This window comes from Hirundo rustica, chromosome Z (assembly GCF_015227805.2).
Source record: "Hirundo rustica isolate bHirRus1 chromosome Z, bHirRus1.pri.v3, whole genome shotgun sequence".
Classification (NCBI taxonomy): Eukaryota; Metazoa; Chordata; class Aves; order Passeriformes; family Hirundinidae; genus Hirundo; species Hirundo rustica.
In genome coordinates, this window is record NC_053488.1 from 77,349,351 (window position 1) to 77,362,772 (window position 13,422).

General features: G+C 46.0%; 2 protein-coding genes across 2 annotated transcripts; both read right to left on the minus strand.

Moving 5' to 3' along the window:
• Positions 1-255: 255 nt before the first annotated feature.
• On the minus strand, positions 256-8,974 carry LOC120765837 (uncharacterized). Its single transcript, XM_040091029.2, has 2 exons — positions 8,467-8,974; positions 256-2,633 (listed from the first exon to the last, which is right to left on the minus strand). The coding sequence occupies exon 2, from the start codon at positions 2,440-2,442 to the stop codon at positions 256-258; it is 2,187 nt and encodes a 728-aa protein (XP_039946963.2). The 5' UTR covers positions 2,443-2,633; positions 8,467-8,974.
• On the minus strand, positions 2,442-7,201 carry LOC131378773 (uncharacterized). The gene is made up of 3 exons (XM_058424194.1): positions 5,999-7,201; positions 3,356-5,575; positions 2,442-2,603 (listed from the first exon to the last, which is right to left on the minus strand). The coding sequence occupies exons 1-3, from the start codon at positions 7,199-7,201 to the stop codon at positions 2,442-2,444; spliced, it is 3,585 nt and encodes a 1,194-aa protein (XP_058280177.1).
• Positions 8,975-13,422: the final 4,448 nt, after the last annotated feature.

Genomic DNA, 13,422 nt, shown 5'->3' on the forward strand with positions numbered 1-13,422 from the left:
TCATGTTTCCGTTTTGGGGCCCAAAGAATGCGTAGATAATCAGTACCAGGTGGGCATGACGGTGACCCGAGCCCTAGAGGTCCACTGGGGCCAGAGAGAAGATTGATCTGCTGGGGGACTTGAAACTAATATGTGACAGACTGGTGCTTTTAAAGAAGAGTTCTCTGTTAATATCGTGTGCTCTTGCCAGGCACCCTTGCTTTATTTTCTCTGTCTCAGTCCCCCCTTTTCTAGAAAATCAGTAAATTCTTTTACTTAGCAATACTGACGCTTTTTCCTTTCCCAGTCCACCTGCGCAGCCTGCCCATCTCGATACGTATCCCTCATTGCATTACCATAGGCTGCTGCTAGGGAAGTCAGTGCCGCTATCCGTTTTAACATTCTCCAATTCCAAACAAGCATTGCACTTGATAGCACCAGGCTTATGCCTACTAATGTCAGTATGACAATGATGGGGTGGCAAAGTGTGTTCAAAATCCCAGTTGCAGTCGGCGACCATCCAAAGAGTGCATCCCACCAGTGGTGATTTGTATCTTGGTTTACCCTTTGTAATACTTTGCTTATCTCTTTTACATCATGATAGACAGTAACCAGAGTCTTTTGCCCCTTTTCTTGAATCTCTTTCAGGATTTCTGTCAGGTCTTGGTGGTTCATTAGTTGTCTTACTAATGTAAGGTTCATTCCAATGGGTGCTGGTGATAACTGATGGTACATTGTGTAATTGGATCTTATCAACTGGTGGGATGTAACCGGTGCTAAATATGAAAAATCACACCCTACAATCCTAACAAAATTACAAATACAAAAATTGGAATAGTTCCTAGTAGTCAAGGTTACATTGTTATCATCTATTTCTACAGAAACACATGCAGTTCTTAAACATACACAGCCTAGGCCAATATATACAAGCATAGTCTTTTGACTAGTATCTGGATGAATCTCAAAGTGGCAAATGTTTTGCTCAGTGTCTAGGCATATATCTTGTGCATCGATCATGTTAGTCTCACAGATGAACCCCTGTTGTTCCCGGGTAACACACGATTCCAAATTCACAGTTTGCCACTTTTCATTCATTATCCGGGCCCATGCTCTATGTTCTGAGGGGTAGAGCACTGTTTTTTCATGATTTAATCCTAATGCAATAATAGGGTGGATATTATAAATTGTGGCATTGCGTATAGTCAGTACAAAAGTAGTAGCTATTTCGGTGGTAGGGTCATAGGTAAAATTTACCAGAGTCCACCAAGACTGAAGTTTTCTTTCTAGGTTGCTTGCATTGTCCCAGACAATCTTCCGAATTTCAATTGGAAAAGTACCTTCATTTCCCTCTCTTACTACTAGAGCAACAATTGATTGTATCCATAATTGTGCCTGTATGCAGCTGAGGGCTAACGACACATTGTTTTGGGCTATATTTAGTGCGTTTATTATTAGCTTATGGTCCTGGTCCTCAGCTTCTTTCCACTTTGGTAGTATTTTGGAAATTTCCCATTGGCTAGTTCCTAGTGCTAATAAAGAGGATTGCAGGGGTTGTCTTAGTTTTACCAAATCATTTGTGGCAGTGGCTAATTTGTTCATTAATATTTCTGAATCGATTCCATTTAAGACCCCCAATCCTGTTCCTAATATTCCAGTTAAATCTCTTCTCATTCTGCCTCTGAAGTGTACTTGCTTTTGTAACCATGTTGTCCAGCCCTCGGATGATGTTCTTAGAAAAGAGGAACAGGCTGGCTGAATCTCAGAAATGTTTGTTTGCATTAGTACTTCAATACGCTTAAGAGACCACTCTGGATTAAATAACAGTTGTTGTTGCCCCGTATTCCTTATTACATATGGGCCAATTTCATAAATTTTGTGTTCAATTTTAGGTGGTGTGGTCTGAGCTTGGGTTACAGTTGATTTGGTTGTTGCAATAGGTGTAGTTGTTATTTTAAATTTAAATGTGAGCCCTTTGTTACCACGACCCCAAAGGCAGATCACATTCACCGTCTGTACTAACGTAAAATTATACCAACAGTCCGATTTACTTAGACGATCACAAATTTCCCGGTGATAATCTGCAGGAGAAGTCGAGACACTAATTTGAATTGCCTTTTCATAGTTAGTCCCGTTAATCATTCGGCATCCTACTCTGACTACCTCCCCTATAGTCCCTTGAAGGGTCCACAGCTTTTGTTTCTGCCATTCTCGCCTTTCATATATCTGGTTTTCATGCATAACCACGGTTGATAGGTTTAAATCCTTTATGTCGGAATAATTTCCCATGGATCCAGTATACTGAATGAAAGCCTGGGACCAAGGCCATTCAGCATTTTTCTGGTTAGAGACGCTTTCCAATTCTTGGGTTACACTTATAACTACAGGCAAAACAAACAAAACAATTCTACTGATTGGATTCCTGTATGCTAAATTATGGAATATTCTCAACCACAATGTATTCATTATGCCCGAGTAAGTTTTAATTTCAGTTCATTGTCACCCGGGGTTACTTTCCAAGGAGTTTCTGGAGCCTTCTTCACTCGAGAATGGTGAATCCAGGCGCTCTGTTCCTTGATTTTAACTGCAGTGAAGGTGGTGAGAAGCACCTGGAACGGTCCTTCCCACTGTGGCTCCAAAGTTTTTTCTGCAAGAGACTTAACATACACATAATCTCCAGGCTGTATGTCATGCACTGGCCCATCCAGCCCTCTACTCCGAGTTCCAGCCACATGTTTCTCAATTGCTTTGAGCTGTTTGCTCAAGGCTATCATATAGGCAGTCAGCCTCTCCTCCCCTACCTGGGTGGACAATCCCTTTTGCACGCCATATGGTCTCCCGTAAAGCATCTCGAAGGGACTTAATTTTTCTTTAGCTCTAGGCTTGGTTCGGATCCGCAGCAATGCCAGTGGGAGAGATTGTGGCCAGGGTAAATTAGCTTCTTGTCCCAGCCTAACGATTTGCTGTTTTATTAAATGGTTCATTTTTTCCACTTGGCCACTTGATTGGGGGCGATAAGGGGTATGGAGCTCCCAGTCTATGCCCAGGTGACGACTGATTTGTTGTACTATTTTTGAAATAAAGTGTGGCCCCCTATCTGAAGATATTGTGGCTGGAACTCCAAAGCGTGGTATTACCTCTTGTAGTAATACTTTGGTTACCTCCCGGGCTTTGGCAGTTCTGGTGGGAAAAGCCTCTGGCCACCCTGAAAAGGTATCTGTTAAAACCAGCAAGTATCGATACCCCCCTTTTCTTGGGAGTTCTGAAAAGTCAATTTGCCACTGTTGTCCAGGCCCGTGGCCTTTTCCAATTTGACCTAGTTTTGGTTTGGGAGTATTTTGGGTTTGGTCTGGAGGCAAATATCACACTGCCGGGTTACCTGAATGACAGTAGAATATAAATTCCTGGCAGTAATCTTTTCAATTAGATAGTTATACAGGGCTTCTATTCCCCAGTGTGTTTTCTGGTGTTCCTCCCTTACTAGAGACCATAACAAATGAGAAGGGATGACTATTATCCCACCTGCAGTAATAGCCCATCCCTCTTGGTTATACTTTCCTCCTTGATCCTGAATTAATTTTCTATCTTTTCTGGTATATACTGGCTTACCTTCCAGGGAGACCTGTCCATCAGGAATTAAGGCTCCCTCGATCGTTATCTCACCTTTTGCTGCTTCTTTTGCCTCTCTGTCCGCCAGCTCGTTTCCTTCCTCCAATTCAGAGCTCACCTTCTGGTGTGCCTTGATGTGCATAATTGCTACCTGCTCAGGTAGCTGGACTGCTTCCAGTAGCCGCAATATTTCCTGAGAATGCTTGATGTTTTTCCCTTGTGAGTTTAACAGTCCCCTTTCTTTCCAAATGGCTCCGTGTGCGTGTACAACCCCAAATGCATATCTTGAGTCTGTATAAATGTTTACTTTCTTTCCTTTCGCGATCTCTAGAGCACGGGTTAGAGCGATTATCTCAGCCTTTTGTGCAGAGGTATCTGTTGGTAAGGGTCCAGATTCTATTACCTTTCTGCAGGTGGTTACTGCATACCCAGCATGTCGCTTTCCACTGATGACGTAGCTGCTCCCATCAGTGAACCAGGTTTCTGCATCATCCAAAGGGGTGTCCTTCAGATCCGGGCGGCTGGAGTAGGAGGCTTCGATGGTCTCCAGGCAGTCGTGGTGTACTGGCTCCCCTTGATTCCCACTGAGGAAAGAAGCTGGGTTGATAATGTTAGTTACAACTATCTCTACATCGTCTTGTTCTACCATGATGGCTTGATATTTCAGGAACCTTTGTGGGGAAAGCCAGTGCCCGCCCTTTACTTCCAAGACTGCAGACACTGTGTGAGACACAAATACGGTCATTTTCTGGCCCAGAGTGAATTTGCGTGCCTCTTGAATATTCAGCACCACGGCTGCAACAGCTCTGAGGCATCCCGGCCATCCCTTGGCTGTTGTGTCTAGTTGCTTGGAAAAGTAAGCAACTGCTCTCCGGTATGGACCCAGGTCCTGGGCCAGTATCCCCAGGGCGATTCCCTGCTTTTCATGGGAGAACAGGAAAAACGGTTTACTTACATTCGGGAGTCCAAGAGCCGGGGCTGACATTAGAGCATTCTTCAGCTGATGAAAGGCTTGCGTGGCCTCTTTTGTCCACTGGAGGTTTCTGTTCCCATTTGTAATGAGCGCATACAGAGGTTTCACGAGCAACCCATAGCTGTGTATCCAGAGCCTACACCATCCCGTCATTCCTAAGAATGTCCGCAGTTCCTTTACCGTTTGAGGCCTCGGGGTTTGGCATATCGCTTCTTTGCGATCTTGCCCTAGGGTCCGCTGTCCCGCACTGATTTCATAACCCAGGTAGATTACCTTTTGCTTCACAACCTGGGCCTTTTTCTTTGATACCCTGTACCCCTGTAGTCCCAGGAAATTTAGAAGACTTACTGTCCAGGCTACACATGCCTCTTTCGTCCGGGTAGCTATGAGGATGTCGTCCACGTACTGCAGTAACTTTCCCTCTTCCGGGGGAGCCTCCCAGGATTCCAAATCTTTGGCAAGTTGCTCCCCAAACAGAGTGGGAGAGTTCTTGAAACCTTGAGGTAGAACTGACCATGTGAGCTGGGATTTGCGCCCGCTTTTGGGGTTTTCCCATTCAAATGCAAAAATTTTCTGGCTGTCCTCATGGATAGGGAGGCAAAAGAAGGCATCTTTCAAGTCTAAAACAGTAAACCAAGTTAGCTCAGGTGTCAGGCATGTTAACAGAGTGTATGGATTTGCTACCACAGGATAGAGGTCCTCAGTTATTTTGTTAACAGCCCTTAAATCCTGTACTATCCGGTATGATCCATCATGTTTCCGGACTGGCAAAATGGGAGTGTTGAACTCAGACTGGCACTCCTTTAACAGCCCTAATTGCAAAAAGTTTTCAATTACGGGACTAATTCCTTCCCTATCTTCCTTTTTCAGGGGGTACTGTTTAATTCTAACGGGTTGTTTCCCTTCCTTAAGTTTGATTACTATAGGAAGTGCATTTTTCGCTCTCCCTGGTACATTGGAGGCCCATACTCCAGGAAACACTTGATTCATTATTTCTTCGCTAATTTCCCCCTCTGTCTGAACAGTTGTCAACATTAAACTTAATGCCTCTATATATTGTTCATCATTTACCTCCAGAGTGACCTCCCCATTTTTAAATTTAATGGCTACTTGTAATTGTTCTAGCAAGTCTCTCCCCAAAAGGTGTCTCGGGGAGCTGGGCAGATATAGGAATTTATGAATGCCCCATTGCTTTCCAAGCTTATACTTTAATGGTTTACAAAAATATGCTTTTTCAGGTTGGCCAGTTGCTCCTATCACTGTAACATAATTCTTCCCCACAGGTGCCAAAGTCTTATTTAAGGCTGAATATGTTGCTCCTGTGTCAACCAGGAATTCTACTTCTTTCCCTTTTTCCCCCAGTTCTAATTTTATAACCAGTGGATCTTCTGGGGTGAGATCTACCGGTCCTCTTCAGTCTTCTTCCACATATGCAGTTACCTTTCCTTTCTCTCGGTTTCCCTTGTCCCGAAAGCCACCCCGCCTTTGTTCTGGGCATTGATTTTTCCAGTGACCATATTTCTTACAGATCGCACACTGGTCTCTGCCCAGCCGGGACGGGCCTTGCCTAGGTGGTCTCTGCCCACATTTTCCCTTCTCTCTTTCACTTACAACAGCTACAAGCTTCCTCATTCCTTGTTTATATCCTTCTTCCCGGTTACTAAAGACTCTCCACGCCTCATCTAACAAAGTCTCTAAGTTCCTCCCATCTGTTCCTCGAAGCTTTTGAAGTTTACGCCTTATGTCACCTGTAGACTGCCCTAGGAATAGATTAACTAGCTGCTGTATCCCTACTTCAGACCCAGGGTCCAGCGATGTGTGACGACGCATAGCATCTCTTAATTTCTCAAGGAATTCAGATGGCGACTCAGAGGGCCCCTGTTTGATTGCATATAAGGCTGACCAATTTATCGTTTTGGGAATGGCTCTTTCCATCCCTTTTGCGATCCACTCCTGATAGCTTTCCAATTTTTTCAATTCTGCTGTTCTGTTTGGATCCCACTGTGGGTTTTGGAGTGGGAAATAATCTTTCACATCCAGCTGTTGGGTTTTATAATAATCCTCTGCCAGATCCCCTGCCGTTTTTATGATTAATTGTTTTTCTGTCTCAGTCAGTGCATCCAATAATAATTGCATATCGCTCCAATCTGGATTGTGTTGTTTTATTATATATCGCAGACGTTTGGCTGTGTTAACTGGATCACTGCGATAGTTTTTAGCAATCTTTTCCCATGCTTCCAAATCAATTGTGGAGAAGGGAACTTTAACTAATACCACTCCTCCCTCTGATCCCACTGCCTCACGCAGGGGTGCCTGTAATATGTGTGTCTGTTGTCTAGTCCGGTGTGCAATCGGCAAAGTGTCTGCACCCTCTGAGTCTGCATCCTCCTCCTCATCCCTTTCTTGTCTTATGTGGCGAGGCTTAAGCAAATCATCTACCAGGTCTTGTTCCTGGGCCACAGTTTGGTAAACCTTGTCTGATTTTGTACATCTTTGCCCTATGCTACATGCTGAACAACACCGTTTAAGCCCTCTTCTCTTAGTCTTATTCTCTTTCTCCAGGGCTAACACCAGAGGGTCAGATGGAGCCCTGATCCCACAATCCCTCTGCCACTCGGGGTGATTTCGGAGAGAGAAAAACATATCGGCATATGACACCTCCGTCCACTTGCCTTCTCTCCTGAGAAATAGCATGAGTTGCAATAGCGTGTTATAATCCAAACTTCCGCTAGGTGGCCACCTCGCTCCCTCATCCAATTTATAGAGTGGCCACCAATCTCTGCAAAATCTAATAAGATCTCTCTTGTTCTCAGTTCCCCCACGGCCAGCAATATTTTTCCAATGTGCAATAATACAACCTAGCGGACTCGCTTTGGGGATCTCTTTGCTTTGTTCAATACCCATTATCTCCTCCTCCTTATTCCGTCCCGTTTTCGCCCAAACTTTTCCTCGCACAATTTCAGAGTCACTTCCCAATTATCTTCCCACACACAGCCCCAATTTGCAGGCACACAATGTGATTTTGTATATACAACTTTCAGAGTTTTAGGTTCAACATTAACCTGATTAAGATAATATTTCAGTTTACACGGGGGGCATATGCCCTACTGGTTATTAGAGTAACAATACCAACGTTTTTCACAATCTCTACACTGTAATAATATCCATGCCAGATGCCAATGTCCTGATTCTCTGACAGCTTTAAGTCTCCCACAAGAACAGGCTATCCCATTCACCTCCCCTGGAATACTTAGGGTCTGTACTCCAGGTTATTCCCAGTCCAAGGCCACCAATCTCCCTGCAGAAGTTCTGTATATTCTTCCTAGATAGACCCGTTTATCCCCTCTTCCTAGCCAATAATTCACTGGGTCAATCAATTCCCAAGGATCAAGCTCAAACCACTGCTGAGGAGAAACTCCATCAATTTTGTCTGTCCACGGTTGGAACAAATGTTAACCACTTCACACTCAAACATAACGCCCCTCGTTCACACTCGGGTTTGCCCCACACTGACTCCAGTCGCTTCGCCTTTCTCCGGCCGCCTCAGTCGCCCGAGGTCGGAAACGCGGATAGAGCTCCACAATCGCTCCGCACCTCTGGTGCGTCTCACTCACTCACTCACTCACTGATCATGCTCAATGACTCAACGTGTCCGGACTTAGCATTCACACAAAATAGCAGCAAAACAAGGGTTCACTCGACTCACCCCCAGAGTCGCTAGCGGGCTGCTCTATCAGCTCAGTGAGACCCCTTCTCATCGGCCGCTCTATCGGCCGGGGATCGATCCCTCCCTCTCTGTGTCCGGCTTCTCCCTGGCCGGCTGCTTGCAAGCCCACCGGGACCGTGCTGCGCGTCAGACGTCTCTGCACGACTTATCAGCTGCCCCTTCCCCGATATTTAATTCATACCTTTATCCGCAAGGCCAGCAGGTCGTTGTCTGTCCCCGCGGTGAGCGAGCCGAGGTCCGGGGTCCCTCCCGGGAAGGTCCTGGGGGCGCGCCAGGGAATCCGCTCCTCGGCCGCTCCCACAGCCGGACAGAGATCCTCCTGGCTGGCTCGCCAAAATGATGTGCGGAGAGAAGACTCTATAACTCACAGAGTGGTTATGAGAGTAGGTATGAATTTATTCAGCGCTGAGGTGCATGGGGATAACTCCTCAAAGACATGCACACCTGGGAGCTTTGTTTCTCCCTTTTTATCTCTACAAACTAGGGTTACATGATACGCCTAATACATATTTATTTCCTAACCCCGCCTGTCCCCGCTTCGTATTAAAATTAGTTCCACGCCTATTTGAGGCTGCGCACTGCTCCTTATTGATCACTTCGGTGGTCGTCGGGGGTCTTTGGGGATGAAGCACATAGTCATCCTCTGAGTTGAACTTTTCAACTTGTCTCCTTGCGCATGCTCTGTTGTCCCTTTGGCCATCTCCTATATCATGTTTCCGTTTTGGGGCCCAAAGAATGCGTAGATAATCAGTACCAGGTGGGCATGACGGTGACCCGAGCCCTAGAGGTCCACTGGGGCCAGAGAGAAGATTGATCTGCTGGGGGACTTGAAACTAATATGTGACAGACTGGTGCTTTTAAAGAAGAGTTCTCTGTTAATATCGTGTGCTCTTGCCAGGCACCCTTGCTTTATTTTCTCTGTCTCAACTGTGGACAGCACAAATCACAAAACACCCATCAGAGTTGACAAATGTAATTTCTTGCAGATTGCTACAGCTGAACTGCTGATCAACTGTTCAGGGTTAGGTTCAGTTTTGTTCTTCTTTTTCTTTCCCTATAGAATTTTTCCCCCCCATAAGTTGTTAAGAGACTAAATACCGATGCTTAAAGGGTACTCGACCGACACAAAAGAAGTGGTGAGGGTGGGGGAAGATCACTTCAGTTTGGGGGAAGGGAAAGGCTCAGCGGCTCCGGGAGCTGCGGGTGTTTTTCTTCCTGCTTTTGGCATCGGAGAAGACGGTCGGGTGACTGCCAGCTGCGTGGGGTCCACTGTTGATGGAGGCTCCGGTCCTGGGAATTCTATCATCTGCTGGAGCACCCAGGAATTCAGAGCTCCTCCCCTGCCCTGCTGGAGCTGGGTCAGCCTCTGTCCAGCCATCACAGTTTCTTCAGCACTGCTCACTTTGCCTGCTGGGACACCCCCTGCCTGCTGGGACAACCCACCCTTTCCAGCCATCAGCCCCGGAGTTTCCACCGTTTTGGCTTGGTGCTCTCGGGGTCCCAAGAGATCAGACTGCCCGGGACTTGTGAGACAAAGCCCCTCGGGGTTCTTGGTTCTGTTTATTATTATTGTTATTGCTGTAGGTTTTGGGTTTTGTTTGTCCTGTTATATTTACGAGTACAGGACTGTTATTCCTTTCCCCATAGCTCGGACTGAAAAGCCTTTTTACGCTTCTAAATTATAATAACTTGGAGGGAAGGGATTGGAATTCCCCATTCCCAGTGAGGCCCCGCCTCTCCCTAGCAGATAGCTGTCTTTTCAAACCAAGACATCAACAAATACACAAGACTCAATTAAAAAATATCATTTATTAAAAATTGCTGACAATACATAACTATACAATGATTAAAAAGAAAGCAATACATATATAACCATAACATATAGATGTAAATATAGATTAAATATTCCGTATTACATACCATGTGTATCAATAGGTTCATGAAACAAACCTATCTGTAAATAGACAACTGTACCAAACTAAATTCCATCCAGCTGCATCAAAGAAAATATAAAGCTATACAACTCCATATATAGAGTTACAGAACAGAATTACAATAGATAGATAATGTAATAGAATTACATCCAGAAGTAGATGAATATGCGTATAAAAACACAAGACGTATAAAAATATAAGACCTATATATATACCTATGCAAATACCAATATAGCTACTTAAAGAGCAATATAACGATACCACTATAAATACCTAAATGATTGTATACATAAGAAATAGAATTTAAGACAGATATAGCAATATACTTGTATATCATTACAAACATATATGTATGTCTATACGTACATATATGCATAGGATACATACATAAATACAACACACATCTAGAAATGTTCCTATACAAATAGCAAGCCACAGATGTAAATATCCATATAATTATCACTCTCTGTGTTCAAGTCCATACATCTTTAAGCAGATTTCTAAGCAGAGAGATCCCAGCCACCCCATCTTCAAAGCCTCTCCCTCTGTTGCTTCCTCTGGTGCAGAGCAGCTCCTCTGGACAGGGACAGCAGATGGGACATCTGCGAAGCAAAGGGAACCGAGTCAGTATTGGGACATTTCCCTTGTCAGCACCTGCACTTCCATCAGGGAAGGGAAAATCTCAGAGCCTCCCCAGGAGGGTTAGAAAGAAACAGCAGGCCAAATGGCCAGGGTGTGGTGAGCGCAGCCGCGGCAGGATTGTCTCGCAGCCGCCGGCAGTCCAGCACAGCTGGCACAGCTCCCGGGCCCTGCCGGCACAGCTGCCTTGCCCAAGAACAGCCCCTGTGCCAGCCGGGGCGGCTGCGCGGAGCAGCCCCAGCACAGGCACGGCCCGCTCCTGCCCATCCGGGCAGTGCCCATGGCCAAAGCCCACGCCACCCTCACCCCCGCCCTGTCTCACCGGCCCTGTGGCCTCGCCCGGGGTCTCAGGTGGCAGCAGCACATCCCTGTTCACTGCTCTTGCTTGTGGTCTTCGGCTTCTCCCTGCTGGCTCCTGTCGGTCTCTGGCTGTCCTCAAGGTCTTCAGGAAAGCTGTGGCAAAAGTGGAGGTTGTGGAATTGGTTCCACGGCCTGGCAGAACTGTTATAAACGAGGCTGTGACTCCGATGTTGTAGGAGAAATGGCCAATAATTTATTTAAAGCTGAAAACAAGGGCAGAGCTAGTCTCAAGCCCTTCACAACAAGCCAGAACAACGATAACAAGTATACTACCGTACTGGACACTCCTTTGGAAGACATCATCCTTCAGAGAGTGACCCCTAACGCAGTTTGTCAGTCCTTTTTATATGCTCTGTCCTCTCTCGCATTGGCGTGCTCAGGATCCTCGACATGATTGGCCCATTCACCAGGGTTTGATTGGTCTTTAACGAGATTCTTTCCTGGCCAATCATTTCTTCTGAGCATCGAATAATTGGCCAGTTGCGTTTACCAATTATGGCTCAGGAAAGTGTCCTGATGTCTTCTTTATGTAGTACTATCAGTGCTTTGACAACATTACAGCTGTAACGTCTTCTAACTGTCCAAAGTCACAAATTGGACTTATAACAAAGTTATAAGAGACGTATGTATACCTTTAACAACTGTTTAACTTGTTTGTTCATAACAGGGCTGTAGTCCTGGACCACTCTGTGCTCCCTGCTGGCCTCCTCCACTCCCTCAGCCCCACCGTCCTCTCAGCAACCCCCCAGCCCCCTTCAGTTTCTTCAGCCCCTTGACTGTGAGGGGCTGCAGACAGGAACTCTTCTGATCTCCCTTCCTGTCACAGGCAGGCTCAGAGCAGCTGTCTCACACCTCTCTAAACCAATGGGGGCTCTCTCCTTACCAAGCTCCTTGGGCTCCTGGGAACTGTTCCTGCAGCTCTTGGCGTCAGGCAAAGCTCCCTCTCACCCCCCTCAGTCCCTTCTGACCCATCCCGTGCCCTTAGACCCATCAGCCCCCCATCAGCCTGTGCCACTTCCCTGTCACCTCAGTGCCACCACCGCCCTCTGCTCCCCCACACCCCTCAGCCCTGCCAGCACCTCAAGATCACCGACCCTTCAGCGTCCCTGCCTCTTCAGCCCCCTCAGTCTCACCGTCCTTCAGCAGTTCCTCAGGGGACAGTGCCTGGGGCCACCGACAGCTCCCACCGCTCCAGGGACATCCGGGGCTGCAGCTGCTGCTCCGCCTGGCCTGGCCACCAGCTCGGACCCAGCACAGGAAGAGGAGACAGAGGGGGCACAGGGGGAAAAGGAAGAAGAGAGAGAGGGAAAGAAGTTAAGAAGTAGTCTATATATATACGGATACTAATCTATGTTCCTAAACACCCGTGCAGCCATAAGTATAGAACTAAGTCCATTTATAAATATAACGATATATTTATAAAAGTAACTGTCCACATAGATAAATGTAGCTATGTATATCTATAAATATACTATGCCTACATGATTATAACGATATAAATTTAAATATACATATATATAATTTTACCTCTACAGGTCTATAACTATATATAGGCAAATAAACATCTATAAATATCTATAAATATACTATATATCTATAAATAACAATTATGTGGGTAGATAAATCTAACTATATGATTCTAAAAACATCACTATAGACAGAGGGATTCTACCTGCCTGGTAGTCACAGGCTCTTTCTCTTCCAACCACACAGGGCACCCCTTCAGGAGACATTGGTTACATGGGATCTGGGAAGAAAAGTGAACAGTGAGTCAATATTGGCCCTTGTGCACATTTCCCTCGGGCAGCAGTCGTCCTTCTATCAGGGACAGTAAAAGATGGCCCAGAAGGCCGACTCTCACTTGGGAATTTGAAGCCTACTCTTTAGAGAAGAGGGATCATTCCAAGCTTCTGGAGCTGTGTAAAGCATTGAAGTACCTCGGTAAAGTTTCAGCACTCACAGTGCAAATGGCACCCACCAGAGCTTGAAACACAGACAGTCCCAGCTCCCACAAAGAAGCACAGCCTTGTTCTTTCTCTGTACAGACAGAGAGACCTCAGTCCTTGCTGAAATGGCTGAAGCTGAAGGGTGCTGTGAGCTATGAACCAGATTGGGACACGTGGGTTGGTGACACAACTCCCACAAGGTCAGGTTTATTCCCTGCTCTCTTGCCACAGCAGAGGACTGAGCGTGAAGGGCAGGCC